The sequence below is a fragment of the Thamnophis elegans genome, chromosome 7 (assembly GCF_009769535.1).
Source record: "Thamnophis elegans isolate rThaEle1 chromosome 7, rThaEle1.pri, whole genome shotgun sequence".
Taxonomy (NCBI): domain Eukaryota; kingdom Metazoa; phylum Chordata; class Lepidosauria; order Squamata; family Colubridae; genus Thamnophis; species Thamnophis elegans.
In genome coordinates, this window is record NC_045547.1 from 80,287,466 (window position 1) to 80,308,415 (window position 20,950).

Here is a 20,950-nt window from a genome sequence, read left to right on the forward strand (position 1 = left end):
CTATTGCCTCCCAGGCAGGGAGTTAACCATTTGAGCTACAAAGAAGGGAGGCAATAGAGCACAGGTTCGATTCCCAACTTGGGTATGGCTAGCTGATGAGAGCTAAATAGCTTGAAATAGATCTATACTAGTCTCCCTTTATTTATTTATCAGCATAAATATAGCAAATGTAACAAAAAGGCATATATAAAAAGGCATATATATATATATATATATATATATATATATATATATATATATATATATATATATATATATATATATATAGAGAGAGAGAGAGAGAGAGAGAGAGAGAGAGAGATATGATAGATAGATATAGATATAGATAGATAGATATAGATAGATATAGAGAGAGATATAGAGATATAGAGATATAGAGATATAGATGATAGATAGATAGATAGATAGATAGATAGATAGATGATAGATAGATAGATAGATAGATTAGATAGAGAGAGAGATGATAGAGATAGATAGAGAGAGAGATGATAGAGATAGATAGAGAGATGATAGATAGATAGATAGATAGATTAGATAGAGAGAGAGAGATGATAGAGATAGAGAGAGAGAGAGATGATAGAGATAGATAGATAGATAGATAGATAGATAGATAGATAGATAGATAGATGATAGATAGATAGATAGATAGATAGATAGATAGATAGATAGATGATAGATAGATAGATAGATAGATTAGATAGAGAGAGAGATGATAGAGATAGATAGAGAGAGAGATGATAGAGATAGATAGAGAGATGATAGATAGATAGATAGATAGATTAGATAGAGAGAGAGAGATGATAGAGATAGAGAGAGAGAGAGATGATAGAGATAGATAGATAGATAGATAGATAGATAGATAGATAGATAGATGATAGATAGATAGATAGATAGATAGATAGATAGATAGATAGATAGATTTAGGTTGATTGCTGTGGACTAGACCGCAAGACGTGAATGCCATTGAATGCCACCAACGCTGGCAGGGTAAGCCCACGTATCAACATGGAGACCAAGCCCCGCACTCACTAGCACGGATGCTTCCTATTTTTGTGTTAATACAATGTCTCCCAGCAAACAGCTAAGCGCAGAGACCCCCGAGGACTCCATGTTTCATAAAATCCCTGCTGCCCTTTCCATTTTGTCACTCAATAGATGAGACCATAGCAATAACATTTAGACTTATATACCGCTTCACAGTGATTTAAAGCCCTCTCCAAGCGGTTTACAGAGTCAGCCTGTTTCCCCCAACAATCTGGGTCCTCATTTTACCCACCTCGGAAGGACGGAAAGCTGAGTCAACCTTGAGCCAGTGAGAATCGAACTGCTGGCAGTTGGCAGAGTTAGCCTGCAATACTGCATTCTCACCACTGCACCACCACAGCAGAGATACCAATAGCCCTTAGACTTATAAACCACTTCACAGTGCTTTCCAGGCCTCTCTAAGCGGTTTACAGAGTCAGCCTCTTGCCCCCAACAATCTGGGTCCTCATTTTGCCCACCTCGGAAGGACGGAAGGCTGAGTCAAACTTGAGCCAATCAGGATCGAACTGCTAGCAGTCAGCAGAATTAGCCTGCAATACTGCATTCTTGCCACTGTGCCACCACGGCTCTTGGGTAACTTGATTTGTAACAGGCTTAAAGAGAGGATGGAAATTTTGATGAAGCTTGTTGGAGGCATATACAGGTAGTCCTTGACATACAACAGTTCACTTAGTGACCGAAGTTACAATGGCACTGAAAAAAATTACTGACAACCATTTTACTATTGCAATAGCCACATAGTCATGTCATCAAAATTCAAACGCATGGGAACTGACTCCTATTTATGACGATTGGAGTGTCCCGGGGTCATGTGATCCCCCTTTTGTACTTATGTCCGTTTTTCACATTTAATGACAGTTGCAGAATCTCCAGGGTCGCCTGATCCAAATTCGGATGTTTGGCAATGGACTCACATTTACAACGGTTGTTGTGTCCCAAGGTCACGCGATCCCCCTTTTGCGACCTTCTGACCAGCAAGGTTCAATGGGGAAGCCAGATTCACTGAACAAGTGGGCTGGTAACTGAGCGGCCGCAGTGATTCACTTAACAACGGTGGCCAGAAAGGTCGCAAAATGGGACAAAACTCGCTTCACAAATGTCTCCACACCAAAAATGTCGGGCTGAGTTGTGTTCGTAAGCCGAGGACTATAGCTTAGACTAGGGGTTGGCAACTTTAAACACTCAAAGAGCCATTTGGACCCGTTTCCCACAGATAAGAAAACACCGGGAGCCACAAAGGTCCTAACCGGAAGCCCCCCCTTCAATTCTGGAGCCGACCGGAAGTCCGGTTTCCCCACCATAGAGTCTCCTCCTAGCGCAGCATCCTTTTTCCTCTGCTGACCGGAAGTCCGGTTCCCTCACCATAGAGTCTCCTCCTAGCGCAGCATCCTTTTTCCTCTGCTGACCGGAAGTCCGGTTCCCTCACCATAGAGTCTCCTCCTAGCGCAGCATCCTTTTTCCTCTGCTGACCGGAAGTCCGGTTCCCTCACCATAGAGTCTCCTCCTAGCGCAGCATCCTTTTTCCTTTGCTGACCGGAAGTCCGGTTCCCTCACCATAGAGTCTCCTCCTAGCGCAGCATCCTTTTTCTTCTGCTGACCGGAAGTTTGGTTCCCTCACCATAGAGTCTCCTCCTAGCGCAGCATCCTTTTTCCTCTGCTGACCGGAAGTCCGGTTCCCCCACCATAGAGTCTCCTCCTAGCGCAGCATCCTTTTTCCTCCACCTGTCCTAACTGAAAGCCCTATCAATTGTGGAGCGAACTAGAAACACCCCCCCCCCTTTACCATAGAGTCTTCTCCTGGCGTGCCATACTCCCCCCCCAAAAAAAACCCCTGGAAGCTCTTCTAAAAATTGTGGCATCCACCAGCAACAGGGAGCCACAGCAGAAGGATGAAAAAGCCACGTGCGGCTCCAGAGCTGCAGATTGCCGACCCCTGGCTTAGAAGGATGATGGAAATAAATGCATCCTTGTGTTTCCTTCCAACCTGCCGTCGTCCCCAATTTATATTAATGACCCGAAGTTTCGATTTACACAAAGTCTTGGGTACACCAAGGTCTGCTCTTCCGAGGAATATCAATGTGAGATTTTACAAACGCTTTCTGTTCACGAGTACCTCCGCGCTGTCTCGGGTAGCGACCCGGCTTCTGCCGATGGGATTTTGCTGGTCGCCGCACATCCCGCTGCTTTCCTCATACGGCTATTTAACACTGTCGTATAGGTTTGATTTTCTGTCTAAATGATTTCCCAGCTGCCTGGCGCTGCTGCTCCCCTTGTAGAGTGTGTGTGTGTGTGTGTGTGTGTGTGTGTGTGTGCGTGTGTGTGTGTGTGTGTGTGTATCTATATTGCCTTGGGAGCCAACTCACATCCCTCGACATCATCAAATGACCGACACTATACCAACAAGGGATCATATTCAAATGATGCTGCCTCTTTCAGAACTTAAGACGTTTGTGTGTGTGTAATCATTTTTATATGCAAGCATGAATATTTACTCTACAAGGGTCAAACAGAACAGGGGTGGGTGGGTGTGTTTATATGGAACATTTATAGCTTCTGGAGGGAAGCTGTTCCACTGATTAATTATTCTCACTGTCAGGAAATTTCTCCTTAGTTCTAAGTTCTTTCTCTCCTTGATTAGTTTCCACCCATTGCTTCTTGTCCTGCCTTCGGGTGCCTTGGAGAATAGCTTGACTCCCTCTTCTTTGTGCCAACCCCTGAGATATTGGAAGACTGCTATCATGTCACCCCTGGTCCTTCTTTTCATTAAACTAGACATACCCAGTTCCTGCAACCGTTCTTCATAGGTTTTAGCCTCCAGTCCCCTAATCATCTTTGTTGCTCTTCTCTGCACTCTTTCTAAAGTCTCAACATCTTTTCTACATCGTGGCGACCAAAACTGGATGCCGTATTCCAAATGTGGCCTTACCAAGGGATTATAAAGTGGTGTTAACACTTCACGTGATCTTGATTCTATCCCTCTGTTGATGCAGCCTAGTTTACATGCAAAACTTTATTCCAGAGTTGGAAGGGAGCTTGGAGGTCTTCTAGTCCAGCCCCCTGCTCAAGCAGAAGACCCTGCTATAACAAGGCTCTGAAAAATCCCATGTTTACAGGCAGAACTTTATTCTAGAGAACAAAATAATAAAAGAACAGAATTGGAAGGGACCCTTGGAGGTCTTCTATACCAACCCTGTACCATTTCAGACAAACAGCTGTGCTGTCTTCTTTAAAACTTCCAAAACTTCTGGAAGCAAGGTGTTCCACTGGTTTATTGCTCTCCCTGTCAGGAAATGCCTCCTTAGTTCTAGGTTGGTTCCCTGCTTGATTAGTTTCCACCCATTGCTTCTTGCTCTTGTCTTCAGGTGGTTTGGCAGAAGAATAACAGAATAGCAGAGCTGGAAGGGACCTTGGAGGTCTTCTAGTCCAGCCCACTGCTCAGGCAGGAAACCCAACACCATTTCAGATAAATGATTGTCCACGGTCTCTTCTTGAAAGCCTCCAATGATGTAGCAACCACAACATCTGAAGAAAAGCCATTCCACTGATTTGATTGTCCTTCACGGTTCGGAAATTTCTCCTTAGTTCTAGGTTACTTCGCTCCTTGTTTAGTTTCCACCCATTGTTTCTAGTCCTGCCTTCGGGGGTTTTGGAGAATAGCTTGAACCCCCCTCCTTCTTCTCAGTGGTCGCCCAGCATCTTCACAAGTTTTGAGCTGACTGTGTGATGCACACAGTGTCCGTTTTAATGAGGAATGTGTGCTTAGTCCAGTCGTTAAGTGCCTCAATCCAATGGGAACTGCAAACGGATAAATCATAATTATTATTTTTTTGATCTGCTACATTCCCAAGAAAATGTTCAATGAGTGAGCAGCTGAAGGCACTTTCCGAAATGCACTGTGCCGATTATAATATTCTTTGGCTTCCTTCAAGACACTTGAGCAAGGATAATCAGCCTGCATTCATCACAGCGCACCTGTGGGGGGGAAAAAATTCCCCCAAAGCGATCCTGAATTGAACTCCTATGCCGCGAAGTTGCTCTCCCATTGTCCGTACTTTTTTCACTTAACGTCAAGGTGAAAATTTGGCTGCCCGTGCTGATCAGGGAAGGAACTGGGCCTTTTAAAACCTGCGATTATTTGTGGCGGTTTACAACAATGAGTGTAGGATATCAATGGCAGAAGAATAACAGAGCTGGAAGGGACCTTGGAGGTCTTCTAGTCCTACCCCCTGCTCAGGCAGGAGACCCTACACCATTTCAGACAGGTGGCTGTCCAACCTCTTCTTAAAAACCTCCAGTGTTGGAGCATTCACAACTTCTGGAGGCAAGTCGTTCCACTGGTTAATTGTTCTGATTCCTCCTTATTTCTAGGTCGCTTCCCTCCTTGATTAGTTTCCGTCCATTGGTTCTTGTCTTGCCTTCTGGGGCGTTGGAGAATAGTCTTCTGACCTTGGCTTCCCTAGCAGCACCAAGCCAAGACCTCGTCCCAATAAACCCCTTTTATTTAATGTACGGTGAATTCCTCTCCAACAAAGTCTTTCCTCTCCCACAGTCTTTCAAGATAGTTCCCAATTACTGACTTTTATCAGGCTTGGAGAGTGGCCAGGCCGATACCTTTCATATTTGGCAAGAATGAACTAATGGTCTCCTGCAAACTCCACTCCCCTTTCGCTCCTCTTTTATTCCCTATGGGAGGGGCCATTCACCGCCCACCTGTGGCCTTACTCCCAAGTCAACCCCTGTTCTTCAGCTGTTCCCTTCGTCTGGCAACTCTGCGCATGCGCACACTGGGAACAGGCTCCAGCTGTTCTTCTGCCCCACTGATCTCCGACTCCGAAGACAGCTGATAACTGTCGGATGGGCCTGGCCCCCTCTCTGCCTCCGACACAGAGCCCTCATCCGAGCCTTCCCCAGACTCCAGGACTGGCCCATCTTCCTCCCCAACCTCCTCACTGTCCGAATCTGTTTCCAGCTCCGCTGGCGGCTGACGGGCCACAACAAATAGGTTGAACACCCCCTCCTCCTCTGTGGCAGCCCCTTAGATATTGGCAGAGTTACAATCCCAAATTGTAGAATGAGGTTCTTCCATTGAAATACCGTAGGTTGCAGAATCCCGTGATATCTGTCCATCTATTGAGAAAGGAAATAAACATCATTTTAAAAAACAACGTAATCGTGTTGGGAATTAAGTAGTTGGGAATATGATTTTAACCGCGTGATTAATTTCACAATAAAGTATGTTTCTGAGATTTTACACTGAACATGTTTCGTGATCCATTCAGTGCAGAAGCCACTCGATTTATTTCAGGAGAAGAGTTTGGCTTGACAATAATGAGTTAAGTCTGTTCTAACTTTGTGTTCTTGCAAATAAGCATTACATTTATATTCAAATGTTTCTTTCTTTCCTTCTGCTTTTCTTTGCTTTCTTTCTTCTTTCTTTCTTCTTTTTTTCTTTCTTCCTTCCTTTCTTCTTCCTTCCTTACCTCCTGCCCTTTCTTTCTTCTTCCTTCCCATTCCTTCTTTTTCCTTCCTTTCTTTTTTCTTTCCTTCCTCCCTTCCTTTCTTTCCTTTTGCCTTCCCTCCCTCCTGCTCTTTCTTTCTTCTTCCTTCCCTTTCTTTCTTTTTCCTTTCTTTCTTTTTTCTTTCCTTCCTTCCTTCCTTCCTTTCCTTCTGCCTTCCTTCCCTCCTGCCCTCTTTTTTCTCCTTCCTTCTTTCCTTCCCTTTCTCCCTCCTTCCTTCTTCCCTTCCCTTCTTTCCTTCCTTCCTTCCTTCCTTCCTTCCTTCCTTCCTTCCTTTCTTTCTTTCTTTCTTTCTTTCTTTCGTCTTGCAGATGCTCCAATGAAACCAAACTCAAAAGCGAAGACCTCCTTTGGGCTTACAACTTCTGTCCAACGCCCTATTCATGGACCGTGCTGCTGGGACTCATATTGTACCTGGTTTTCTTCGCACCAGGTAAGCCGATTTGAGGAACTTGACTTTCCTGGATCAAAAGATATTGGCTGCTATCAGCTGGGAAAACTCAGTCACCCTAGTCCAAAATCTCCCAAGTCTGCATCTTTACTTTTCGCTGGAAACAAAATTGGAATCCCTGGTTGCCCTCTTTGAATGCCCATCTCCTTGAACCATCTAGCCTTGAGAGGTTATAGGCCGTGATGGCAAACCTATGGCGCGCGTTCCACAGGTGGCACGCCGAGCCCTCTATGCTGGCATGACAGCTGTCACCCCCCGTAATGTGCGGTGAGGTTTATGGCTGGTGAGGCACTGACACAAATTTTTTTTAGACTGGTGGACTTCAACTCTCAGAATTCCACAGCCAGGCATGCTCAAAAGCGACAGCATTTGTTTTTCTCTTTTGCGAAATAAGTCTCCTTCTTTCTTTTTCTTTTCCCTTCCCCTCCTTCCTCCCTCCCTCCCCCCTCTCAAACACACACACACACACCTTTGCTTAACTCTGCTTGAGTGATCATAAAACGCCTAAAGTCAGACTAGATGAGGCACGTCGTTCTCCTGCCCTCTACAGGAGAAGGAAACCAAAGAGGCTTTTTTAAACAGTTAAGCACTAAGCAGTCATCCATGGTGACTCTGGCAGCAACTAGCTCAGCCTGACCTCAGCTCTTGCCTTTTTCCTTTTACATTTTCTTTTCTTTTCATGATGACAGTGGTGGGGCTCTGCCTCCCCTGACTGCACGTCACTGGTCGCCCCAGACCAGCTGCACCACGCATGTGCGCCCACCTTCCGACGGCCAGCTGGTCTTCGGGTCTCTGCCTCGCACACCTAGGGGCGCTGGGGCGCATACGCGGGACACCTGTGCAGGGGCGGGGTGCAAGCATGGGGAGGGCACTCACATTGCATTTTGGGACCTCGAGCAGCGCCCTGGGCCCTGTTTGGGGCGTGGAAAGCCACCTGCATCAACCCGGAAGCCAAAATGGGGCGCGGGGACACCACACAAGGCTCCCCACGCTCTGTTTTGGCTCCTGCAGCAACCTGGAAGCGAAAAATGGATGAGGAGGCAGGGCGCATGTGTCGGGGAGCAAGGAGGGGTCACGCACGCATGCGTAGGGGAGGTGTCGTGCGAGCACTGCATTATGGTTGCGGGCGTGCGAGGGGTTTCAGCATGTGGGCACTTTCGGCACACGACAACAAAAAGGTTAAGCCATCCCTGTTATAGAGTAAGGAAGAAGATTCTGTTTTCAAACCATGGGTATAATCAATTCCTGGGTGGAGAAAAATCAATGAAGAAATGAAGAAAAAATAATTTCCTATAGAGCAGGGGTGTCAAACTCAAGGCCCACGGTCAGATCCGGCCCGCAGTGTGGTCGGATCCGGTCCATGGAGCCGTCCTGATCTACCCAATGTGAAGAGGAAACATGCCAGGAGTTTGGGGAGTATCGTCAAGCTGGCCACGCCCACCCAGTTAGCCACACACTCCGAGATCGGCCACAGCTCTGATACAATTGAGTTTGACACCGCTGTTATAGACTGAGAGTCTTCCTTTGAACCAGTAGTGGGATTCAGCCGGTTCGCACCTATTCGTGAGAACCGGTTGTTAACTTTCTAAGCAGTTCGGAGAACCGGTTGTTGGAAGAAATCTCCTTTTGTCTCCCCCCCCCCTTTACAGGGCTAATCCTGTAAGGAAGGCAGGAAGGAAACATTCTGGTGTTGTTTCTAGCCTCATCTTTACTGTCCTGCTTACTGCCTCTCCGGTTCACCCTTATTCCATTATAACAGCTAAGGCGAAATGCCCATCAACATGAGTGACATTGAGTTGGCCACACCCACCAAGTCACAAGACCACCAAGCCACGCCTACCCAGCGGGTCATTAGGGCAGAGGACCGGTTGTTAAATTATTTGAATCCCACCACTGCTTTGAACCCATCGATAGACATAACGGCAGTGGGGGGGGGGCGGAAGAGCTGGGTTCACTTAACGACCACATGATTCACTTAACAGCTGCATTTTGGGCTCAACTGTGGTCGCAAGCCGAGAACCACCGATATTAGGGTGAATGTTCTTCACCTTGTGCCTTTTTATTGAAAGTAAATGTTATCCAGAGCCCCTTCCACCTGTGTTAATCATTTCTAACTTTCCATCTTGGTAGATCAGAGTCATTTAAGAATACTCGGTTAAAGTTAAACTACTTACTGGTTGTTTTTCAATTACTTGTCACAAGGAATGGGGCCCATGCCTTGGACCGTCAATTCCGAAATTTATCCCCTTTGGGCGAGAAGCACAGGAAACGCCTGTTCCTCTGGCGTCAACTGGATTTTCAACGTCTTGGTGTCTCTGACCTTCCTGCACACAGCTGAATATCTGTCCTATTACGGTAAGGAATTGTATTTCCTCTCTCTCTTAAAACAAGACCCAGAAAAATTAAAATTTCGGATGCGTCGGGGTTTTCGTTTTCCGCTTTCAATTATTCGGCTTGGCGACTTTTATCCTTTCAAAATGTTTCTAACACCTTTTAAAACGTTCTCAATATTTCTAACTGTAATATACCGTCGGTCCTCGACTTATAGCTGTTCAGTTAGGGACCCTTTGACGTCACAACGCCAGTGTCAAGAGTGACTTATGACCCTATTTCACACTTAACGACCATTGCAGCATCCCCGGGGTGTGTGTGTTGCATGATCAAAATTCAGATGCTTGGCAACTGACTCACCTTTATGACGGTTGCAGTGTCCCGGGCTCATGGGGGATCCCCTTTTGCGTCCTTCTGACAAGCCACGTCAGTGGGGAAGCCCGATTCACTGAACAACCGTGTTTATCATTTAACAACCGCAGCGATTCACTTAACAAATGTGGCAAGAAGGGTAGCAAAATGGGACAAAATTCACATCACGTCTCTCTCATGTAGTAACTAAAAGTTACCAGTTCGGCGCGCAACTTTTTTTTGCATGCGCTGGCATCGCTCCCACGCGCGCATGCGCATTTGTACCTAAAGAGGTCTGCGCATGCACATAACATTACAAAAGGAAAACAAAAATTAAAATTTTTGCAATGACGATAGTTTCTGCGCATGCGCAGCATCGAAAGTCGGTGGCCGAGGTGGCGCAGTGGTTAGGGTGCAGTACTGCAGGCCACTTTAGCTGACTGTGATCTGCAGTTCAGCGGTTCAAATCTCACCGGCTCAAGGTCGACTCAGCCTTCCATCCTTCCGAGGTGGGTAAAATGAGGACCCAGACTGTGGGGGCGATATGCTGACTCTGTAAACCGCTTAGAGAGGGCTGAAAGCCCTATGAAGCGGTATATAAGTCTAATAAATAAATAAATAAGTAAATAAATAAATAAATAAAGTCACTGCCGATAGAATTGGTTTGGGGGGGCGTGGCAGGCCACGTTACTATCTATTTGGCCAAAGCGGTAGGAACCCACCTCTGATGCACCCACACACACACACGCACCAACATTCATTCATTCGGTTTCTACATCCACCCATCTCAGTCAATGATTCTGGGAGGGAGGAAAAGAAAAGGAGAAGGGGGAAGGAAGGAAAGAAGGAAGGAAGGGAAATATATATATATAAGCCGTCCAGAATTATCGACTGAGATGGGTATGTGTAGAATACATATGCGCACGCACACACACACACACACACACACACAAACACACACACACACACAGTTGTAAGCTGTTCAGAATCACTGACAGAGATGGGTGGGTGTAAAAATTGAATGAATGAATAAACGAATAAATATTAAGTTTGTAGGGGTGTCCTTGACTTTATATAATGCTTGGAACGAAACTACCTGTATAATATTTTTGGAATATGGATCTTAAAACCGTCCCTACGGGCAAACTGGAAGTTCGGGAACGGACTTATGGATTGTCTATAGGGCCGTTTTTTGCCCTCTGGAGCCTCCGGGGAAGCCTCCTGAAGTCTCCGGGGGTCAAAAAATGACCCTACAGACAACCCGGAAGTCATCGTTCCCATTTTCTTCACCATGGACCCCTCTGAGTACCTTTTTGTGACCAAGCACCATGACCACAGACACCCCCCCCCCGCAAGGCTTAAGATTTAATCATAACATTTCTTCGTGGACCCCCATGATGACACTGCGCCCCCCCCCACCTTCCAGGTATACATGGACCACAAGTTGAGACCCACTGCCTTAAAAACTTCCTTTAAAAAAAAAAAAAACAACCTATATCTGTGATGGCGAGGTGACACACGGAGCCCTCTCTTTACACACGACCGATCGCACAGCTCACTCCATTGCACATGCACCTCCCGCCAGCCAGCTGATTTTCGGGTCTGCCACGCATGCAGGAGAAGTGTGTGCATGTGTGGGAGTGGGGGGGGGGTTCACACGTGCATGTGCGGGGGGAACGTGGGAGGTTCGGTGCCTCCTGTGCCCCATTTTTTGTTTCAGGAGGCTTCACGGAGGCCTACTAGGTGCAAAACGGGGCGCAGGAGGGGCATGTGCATGCGCGGGGGGGAGCGTGGGCAGGTCGCGTGCATGCGTGGGGGGGCAGGGGAAACGCAGGGGGATTGTGCGTGCATGTGGAGGGGGCGGGGTGCATTGTATTATGGGTGTGGCCATGTGCTCCCGCAGTTGCGCGCTCGCCCGATTTCGGCCCGCGAGGACAAAAAGCTTAGCCATCACATATTAACTCTGTGTGGGTGGACGTTTTTGTTTGTTTTTAACTCCAGGAGCGTTCTTTCTTTATGCCGGATTTGCGTTTGTGGGACTCCTTTTCCTCTACGGCTGCCTTCCAGAGACCAAAGGCAAAAAACTGGAGGAAATTGAATGCTTGTTTGAGACTTCACTATGTACATGTGGCATTCCCGAATCAGAGGACGGGAGGTATATCGAGTACATCCGGGTGAAGGGAAGTAATTACCATCTCTCTGACAATGACGCCTCTGATGTGGAATAAATCTCAGCCGCCGAATCGGTTAGATTTTTCGAAAGCCTTGGTTTGAGGGATGCTGAAGGAACTGCGCTGAATAACCTCACTGTTTCTGGTCTGCTTCTCCTTCCTACTGCCTCGGTGGAAACGCTTCCCTATTTTTAAACCATGTTCTTTGGGGGGGGGGGGGAAATTGAAATAAAATCCCACATCCTCTTATCCGCTAGCCAAGAGGCGGTCGCCGAGAAGAATTGGCAAGAAGGAAAGAGCTTGCAGATTGGAAGTGACTCTCTGAGGTCTCTTAAGGGTTCCTGTTCTGGATGCTTGTTGTGGTCCTTGCCAACTTAAGGACGAGAGTCGAGGGATGAGGTGGCATCTTAGTTGACCAGCTCGAAAAAATTAAAATGCTTAAAAAGAACAACGGTCAGAAACCAGGCGATTCATAAAAGCAGTTAACCTGGAACCCCGAGACTTGGGAGCAAATGTAACCCCACAGTAAAACAGAAGGAGGGAAAGAACCAGGGGAAATTGTAAACTGATTGTAACATTGATTCTCCTCTTACAAAGATGTTGTGTGCGGTGAGAGAAAGCGGCTTCCTCTGGCTTGCTTGCTTTCCGTGGATGCTTGAACCTTTAGAAATCATTCTTTCCCACCGATGTTGCTTTGCACAAGGAAAGCTGAGATCTTTTAGGATGACAACTTTTTAAATGATTTGTGGTCTGTGGCACTTCAACGCTCTGAGGTCCTAGCAGGCCCATGGAGAAGATTTTGCTTCATCTTGGGGCTCTTCCTGGTCTAAGTTTGTCAGAAATTCATTCTTTTGTTTAAAACTCTGCAAATCTCAAAAGCCAACGTGAGAACGTCTCGTCTCAGAAGTCGAATTACTTCTACGCAAACAGTTTGGCTTTGAACAAACCAAATTGATTTCAGTTTTAGAGTGAATACAGAATAAGAAGAGTTGGAAGGGACCTTTGGAGATCTTCTAGTCCAACCCCCTGCTCAGGTAGGAAACCCTAGAGTATTTCAGACAAACAGCTGTCCAAGCTCTTCGTGAAAAAGCTCAACTGATGGAGCATTCACCAATTCCATTGTATTTATTTTGTGCAATGACAATAAAGACTGTAGTATACTATTCACAACTTCTGGAGGCAAGTTGTTCCACTGTCCATGGAGATTCTCACGGTTCTCCCAAAGGCGCTTCCCCCCCCCCAAGAGCAGTGGTGGGTTTCAAAAAAATTTCGAACCTACTCTGTGGGTGTGGCCTCCTTTGTGGGAGCGGCTTGCCGGCCATGTGACCTGGTGGGAGCGGCTTGCTGGCCATGTCTTTCTTTCTTTCTTTCTTTCTTTCTTTCTTTCTTTCTTTCTTTCTTTCTTTCTCTCTCTCTCTCTCTCTCTGTCTCTCTTTCCTTCCTTTTGTCTCTCTGTCCCTTTTTCCTTTTTTTCTTTCATCTCTCTCTCACTTTTTCTTTTTTTCTTTATTTATTTCTTCCTTTCTTTCTCTGTGTGTGTGTGTCAGTAGTGGGTTTCAAAATTTTTTGGAACCTCTTCTGTAGGTGTGGCCTGCTTTCCGGGTCCACTGGTGGAACCTCTTCTAACCGGTTCGGTAGATTTGACGAACCGGTTCTACTGAACCAGTGCGAACCGGTAGGAACCCACCTCTGCCCAAGAGGCAACTGGACTTTCTCTTTTCAAGACATTTCATTTCTCACCCCAGAAGCTTCTTCAGTTCTGACTGAACAGTGGAGGATGGAAGGATTTACACTCCTTGCAGACAGCTGGTCATTTCTATCCTTTCAGAGAGCCGTTGAGGCTACCTGGAGGTTGATCTGCGCCCTCAGGGCCACCCAAGTGGTGCTAAATCTCTAGATATCTTTACTAGTTCAGATACCCCTACAAATGAGGTAAGATATTTGGGACAATCTGACCCACAAACCATTCACCTGCTTATGAGGATTAAACTAGAATTCTGTTCAGTTCTGTCCTGCTGCTATATTCCAGTGTTGATCTCCTTGGTGAGCCTTCAACTTGTAGAATTCGGGTAGTCCCCGACTTACCGTATTTTTCGGAGTACAAGACGCACCAAGATTTTGAAGAGGTAAATTTTTTTTAAAAAAGTTTTTCCACTCTGCAGACCTCCCAAACCCTCTGCACGCCTCATTTTTTTTGTAAGGAACCGGGCATGCAGAGAGTTTGAGAGGCCTGCAAAGTGCTCCTGGGGACTGCCCCCCCCAAACGAGAAAAAACCGGTCCATTTTTTTGCCAAAAAAAGGGCATGCATAGCCTTTAGGAGGCTTGTAGAGTGCTCCTGAGGGTTGGGGAGGGCAAAAACGAGTAAAAAATGGTGCGTTTTTCGCTCATTTCTGTCCTTCCCAGCCCTCTGGAGAACTCTGGAAGCTTCCTAAGGGCTATGCACGGCCATTTTGATGAAGGGGGCGGGGTTTCAGGAGGCCAAAAATGCTGTATGCAGTGTATAAGACGCACCCAGATTTTCATCCTCTTTTTTGAGGGAAAAGGGTGCGTCTTATACTCCGAAAATACGGTAAAAACAATTCGTTCAGTGACCCTTCAAAGTTACAGCGGCACTGAAAAAAGTGACTTTAAGACCACACTTTTTCCCCACGCTTACGACCATTGCAGCATCCCCAGGGTCAGGTGATTTACATTCAGTTGCTTAGCAACTGGCCTGAACCTATGACAGTTGCAGTGTCCCGGGGTCCCGCGATCAACTTTTGCGACCTTATGACAAGCAAAGTCCACGGGGAAGCCGAGGTGGCGCAGTGGTTAAATGCAGCACTGCAGGCTACTTCAGCTGACTGCAGTTCTGCAGTTCGGCTGTTCAAATCTCACCGGCTCAGGGTTGACTCAGCCTTCCATCCTTCCGAGGTGGGTAAAATGAGGACCCGGATTGTTGTTGGGGGCAATATGCTGACTCTGTAAACCGCTTAGAGAGGGCTGAAAGCCCTATGAAGCGGTATATAAGTCGAACTGCTATTGCTATTCACATGTTATAAATGCAGCAAGAAAAATCTTAAAACGGGGCAAAACTGAACAAATGTCTCACTTAGCAACATAAACATTTTGGGCTCAGTTGTGTTCGTAAGCCGAGAACTACCTGGATGAGTAAATGTGTCTCTGTATCTAAGTAGCTGTAAGTTAGCTAAATGGAATCTCTTGAGTTAACCTGGGGAATAAGTCACTTATTTTTTTCCTTCATATATGAGATTACATTCCTAAATTCGGTGGGCCTGAAAGCCATTCAATTTTAGCTAGATTCTAGGCGGTAAAAATGACTTCCCTGGTGGCCTGCGATGAGTAGGGTTGAACATGCCTAGGGGAGAAATATAAAATGTGGGAATTGTTATAATAATTAAGTTCTTAGCCAGAAGGAGGTTTACAGTAGCTTTTAATTTCCCCTAGTTGCCTCTTTGAAATGCTAGCTGACTTCGGCCTTCTTTTAAGGCCGTTTTTCGGCCTCCGGAGGCTTCAGGGAAAGCTCCTGATGCCTCCAGAGGGCCTCCCGGGGGGGGGGCTGTTTTTGCCCCCCCCCCAGGCTCCTGGAAAACCTGTGGAGCGTGTGGAGGGCGAAAAAAGCATGCCAAAAGTAGGGGGGAACGCTCGTCGCGCACGCATGCATGTGGGGTCACATGCGCATGCGAACTGGAGTCACCCGTATAGCATTATGGGTGTGGCACACCTGAGCATAATGCCCCTGCGCTCCCCCCACTTTTGGCATGGGAGCCAAAAAAGGTTAGCCATCAGGCTTGCCTTCAGAAGGTATGGGTGCTCCATCACTGGTGGTTTTCAAGAAGAGATTGGATGGCTGTTTGTCAGGAATGATATAGGGTCTCCTCCTTGAGCTGGACTAGAAGACCTCCAAGGTCCCTTCTAACTCTGTTGTTCTGTTTCAACAGCTGGACTATTTTTTTGAACCTTCCGGAAGTTCAGCCAAGGAGTTATTGGCTGAACTTTATTTTTCACTAGCTGATAACCCGGCGTTGGGTAAAACATAAATTATGTTTTAATTTATCCTAATCCTGTATTAGATAGGATTTCTAATGTTGGATTTTTCCCCCTTATCAGAGGGAGCCTCCTTGTGGAATACTGTGAAGCCGTTTCCATGGGAACTCTACTGCGCTATACAGTAGAATCCATTTTATGGCAGTACGGTAGAAGCCATTTTAAGGCACAACAGGCTGTATCTTAACAGAACATCTCCCCTCCCCGAGGGCTGTTAGGGATGTCTTACCCCCGACAGTATTTTTCTCCAGAGAATAAGTCATCTGTGTACCAAGTTTGGTGGAAATTGCTCAAGGCGTTCCAGAGTTATGCTGGAACCCACACACACAAAAACACACACAACCATTTTTATATATATAGAAGATGATTTCTTCTTCTTCCTTTTTTTTTTACTGGACGCAAAACTACAAAAAGCGAAGGTGCACAGACACACCGACCTACGATTCACGGTTCTCCTTGTGCCAAAGCTAACTTCGATATTTCGGAGAGTTTTTTCGTTCCAATTCAAATAAAGAAACAGTGTTGGCTTTAAAGTAACTCACCTCCCCCCATGTTTTATAAAGATCGGCTGCTGCTACTGAACCACCGAAAGGACGAAAGCCCAAGCTCCACCCCTTGGGGCTGGAGAAAAGAGGCGGGGCCCTTGCATCCTGATGCCGCTTAATCCCACTCGCCAGCCCCCTTCCTCCTCCTACTGAGATGGCACCAGGTTTGCTTTTAGGATGAATCTGGTTTCTGCCTTTGTGCCGTTCGTGTTCTGCTCTTTCGCGGCGTCGACACGCAATTCGCAAGTCCGATGTTACCACTAACTGAAGTCCAGTTACAAAATGCTGCCCTTAAAATATATGCCTTTTACTGGTTTCCCTGCCTAAAGCCTTAAACTGGGGAGGGGTGGTGGTGGAAATAGGACATCCAGCACGTGGGAAACGGATCCGTGGAAATCAGCCGCTTTGAAAGATTTGGGTGCAAAGCCAAATGGGATGAATCGGGGTCCTTCAGCTCTGCTTCACTTATTTTACTTTGGGGGGGGGGCATCAAGAATTGTGCATGGCTTCCCTGATTTATGGAAATGATTAAATATTGTCGGAAAGCCGCATGCTGTGCTTTGCAAATTATGTTCCCTGTTTTGATTAACCACCTTAGTTTTCCAGACTCTGCTGACGCTTCTGTCTGCCCGGAAAAAAAAGTATTAATCGTCGTTTTGATTTTTTTGTTCAAGTCACATTCGGGCCCTGCAATCTTTGGAAGCTTATTCTCTCGTTATGAAATATTATTTTTAAAAGTCAAGTCTGATGCCTCCCTTATCCTCTCCCCTCAGGGGTGGGCTTCAAATTTTTTAGCAAGGTTTCTCTGCCCGGTTGCTGGGTGGGCGTTGCCTAATCAGCCTCCTGCACCACGGCAGGGTGTGTGTGTGTTTTTTGCCCTCCCCAGGTTCCGGAGGATTTCCTCGAGCTTTTGAGAGGGCGAAAACGGCTCCCGAGGCCCTCCTCTGGTAGGCCCATTTTTTGCCCTCCCTGAGCCTCCACGCGCACTTTGCACTTAACCTGCATCCAAAACAGGCTGCATGGGGACTCCTGGGAGGGGTGGGACACAGAGGTGGGTTCCTACCAGTTTGGCTGAACTAGCAGTGATATGCCAGCCTGGGTCGCAGAACCAGCAGTGACCCAGGCTGGCCACGCCCCTGAACTGGCTCCCTGCATGCATGTGCAGGAGCAAAACGCAGTAATGCTGGCTAGAACCCACCCCTGGAGGGCTGGAGTGGGTGTGGCCAGCCAGGAGTGGAATTTGGGGATTCTCCAATCTGCACAGAATCTTAGCTAAAGGTTCTCCTGAACCCCTAATAGCCCACCCCTGTTAGAAGTTGAAAGCAAGTATATTTCAACTCACTAACAAGAGCACAAGGTCCGTTGCCCCCTTATTCTAACCAAGATTACTGGTTTACGTCTTCCTTTCGATATCGCTTTATGGTTTAGCCCTGCCTTAGTCATTTACGCTAAGAATTATCCTTCATGCCAAGAGTTTATTTATAATACTGCTGAATTAAATGAAATACTTGAAATAAGCCCTCTACAAATTGGGTGTTTTATTTTGGAATCTATGTTTATACACGAATGAATAAAGGGTGGAATATTTCTATTTAGCAAGGGTTTTCTTTATATTTTGCATGCCGTAACTCTTAGGTTTGAGAAGGCTATGTTACAGATCTCATGTTCTAAATAGTGTAGACTTAGAGAGGATATTGAATTAATTTCGTCGACCGAAAATGTCTATTTTTAATAATGTTACGGACAACTAGCTGAAGCACAACACATTCTAATGTTTAATTATTTTTAGAAGTCTGTTGGATTTAGAAGTCTTTTTTTAAAAGACACGGTAGCTTCTAGTAGTACAATACAAGAGGACAAAATATCTAATATTCCTGTTGCTGTTTCTATTTATCCGTTATCTCGATCTATCATTTGATGAATCAAATTCTTAAATCGCCTGCAGGCATCGTGTTTTAGCATTATCTGTACAGGACTGGATATGGTTATATCAAGAACGTAGCAGAAGTTAAATTGACTCCAGATTAATTTACTCTTCCATTTAATTTATCAAAATCCTTTTATTTCTTTCAATGTTCCAACATCTTTTTGAGTGGTCATGTTCATTATTTTCTTGAGAATTTTCCTCAGTCTGCAAAATGTGATTAAAAATACATTTACAAATATATATATCTATATCTCCTTAAAACCAGTTGGGTTAATGGTTATAACTGACGGCCACCGTCAGTGGTCATGGGGAAGATGTTCTGAGCTATTTTAAAATGAAGAGTTCTAAATTTGGAAATCCATTCAGTAAACTCGGAGAAATAATCTATTTTGGATATATTCTACTCTCTGATAACCCGGTGTTGACCAGGTATTTATTTATAGGGGGAAAACGTCCGGACCAAATGTAATATCTAATGTTGGACTTTCCCCCTTACCAGAGGGAGCCCCCTTGTGGAGTACTGTGAAGCCGTTACCATGGCAACTCCACTGCGCTGTACAGTAGAAGCCATTTTAAGGCACAACAGGCTGTATTTTAACAGAAGACACACTCTGGGGAGTTTTAGGGGTGTCTTACCTGCCACAGTATTTGTTTCCAGAGAGTAAGTCATCTGTGTACCAAGTTTGGTTGAAATTGCTCGAGGCGTTCCAGAGTTATGCTGGAACATACATACACACACAGCCATTTATAGAGATAGATAGATAGATAGATAGATAGATAGATAGATAGATAGATGATAGATGATAGATAGATAGATAGATAGATAGATAGATAGATAGATAATCATGTCAAATGGAAGCTATCTTCTTAAGCAGAGAAATGTAAGATATTTTTTTAGAAGCACGTCTACAAGAGATGGAATTTCTCCCATATAGAAAATGTTGGACTAGAAAGAATTGAGATGTTAGATCCAGATATTTGCTGACTTTAAATAAGCAAAGATTATTAAGCAGTTTCATCCCCTGATCCTCTTTGTTGCTCTTCCCTGCACTCTTTCTAGAGTCTCAATATCTTTTTTACATTGCGGCGACCAAAACTGGATGCCGTATTCCAAGTGCGTCCTTCCCAAGGCGTTACAAAGTGGTATTAAACACTTGACATGATCTTGATTCTATCCCTCTGTTTGTGCAGCCTAGAACTGTGATGGCTTTTTTGGCAGCTGCTGCACACGGCTGGCTCCTATTTCAACGGTTGTCCACTAGGACTCCAAGATCCCTCTCCCTGTTGCTACTATTGAGCCAGGTACCACCTATACTGTACCTGCGCATTTCGTTTTTCTGGCCCAAACAAACTTTTGCAGATAATTTTTTTTCTACAGCTTGTGTGACTTTCAGTGGAACTGCTAAAAAGTGCCAGTTTGCTTCTATCTCTGATCATCCTTCCATGTATACCCTTGTTTTGAAAATCTAAGTCAGGTTTTTATTTTTCCAGTGTGGTGTCAATCCCCATGGGCTGACCAGCATATTCCAGGGTCTGCCTCTAACTGGAAGACCTCAAGCTTATGTACAGGAAACCGAGAGAGATAATAAAATTAGACGTCAGAAAGAATGTATTAAAGTTTTATTTTGCTATGAAGATTACAGACTTGAGAAGCACTTTAAACGCTCCCCCCCCTCCTCTTTTGTCTCTTCTCTGGATGCATCTCTGGCCAGAAATAGGTAGGTACAATATGTGCTTTTTCAAGCGGCAACCGGACTTTGATTTTCCCTGAAGACCTTTTGCTTCTCATCCAAGAAGCTTCTTCAGTTCGGTTCCACCACAAAACCGCGGAGGACAAAATCGCGCTCGACGAAAGCGCGCATTTGACATCATCACAGCGCGACGAAAACATCGCGCTGTGATCGAAAAATGTAAAAATAAAGCGAAAACCTTACCCTAACCCCCCCAAACCTAACCCTAAACCTAACCCTAAACCTAACCCTTAACCTAACCCTAAATCTAACCCTAAACGTAACCCTTAACCTAACGCTAAACCTAACGCTAACCCTGAACCTAACGGTAAACGTAACGCTAACGCTCTAAACCTAACCCTAACCCTTAACCTAACCCTAACCCTAACCCTTAACCTAACCCTAAACGTAACCCTTAACCTAACGCTAAACCTAACGCTAACCCTTAACCTAACGGTAAACGTAACGCTAACGCTCTAAACCTAACCCTAACCCTTAACCTAACCCTAACCCTAACCCTTAACCTAACCCTAAATCTAACCCTAAACGTAACCCTTAACCTAACGCTAAACCTAACGCTAACCCTTAACCTAACGCTAAACATAACCCTAACGCTCTAAACCTAACCCTAACCCTTAACCTAACCCTAACCCTAACCCTTAACCTAACCCTAAATCTAACCCTAAACGTAACCCTTAACCTAACGCTAAACCTAACGCTAACCCTTAACCTAACGCTAAACATAACCCTAACGCTCTAAACCTAACCCTAACCCTTAACCTAACCCTAACCCTAAACCTAACCCTTACCTTTATGTGAATCGGCTTGCTTTAATT

At 45.6% G+C, this 20,950-nt stretch overlaps 1 protein-coding gene across 1 annotated transcript; it reads left to right on the forward strand.

The window, feature by feature from the left end:
• Nucleotides 1-6,873: 6,873 nt before the first annotated feature.
• LOC116511542 (proton myo-inositol cotransporter-like) lies at nucleotides 6,874-13,049 on the forward strand. Its single transcript, XM_032221640.1, has 3 exons — nucleotides 6,874-6,993; nucleotides 9,214-9,366; nucleotides 11,695-13,049. The coding sequence occupies exons 2-3, from the start codon at nucleotides 9,216-9,218 to the stop codon at nucleotides 11,919-11,921; spliced, it is 378 nt and encodes a 125-aa protein (XP_032077531.1). The 5' UTR covers nucleotides 6,874-6,993; nucleotides 9,214-9,215; the 3' UTR covers nucleotides 11,922-13,049.
• The last annotated feature ends 7,901 nt before the right edge of the window (nucleotides 13,050-20,950 follow it).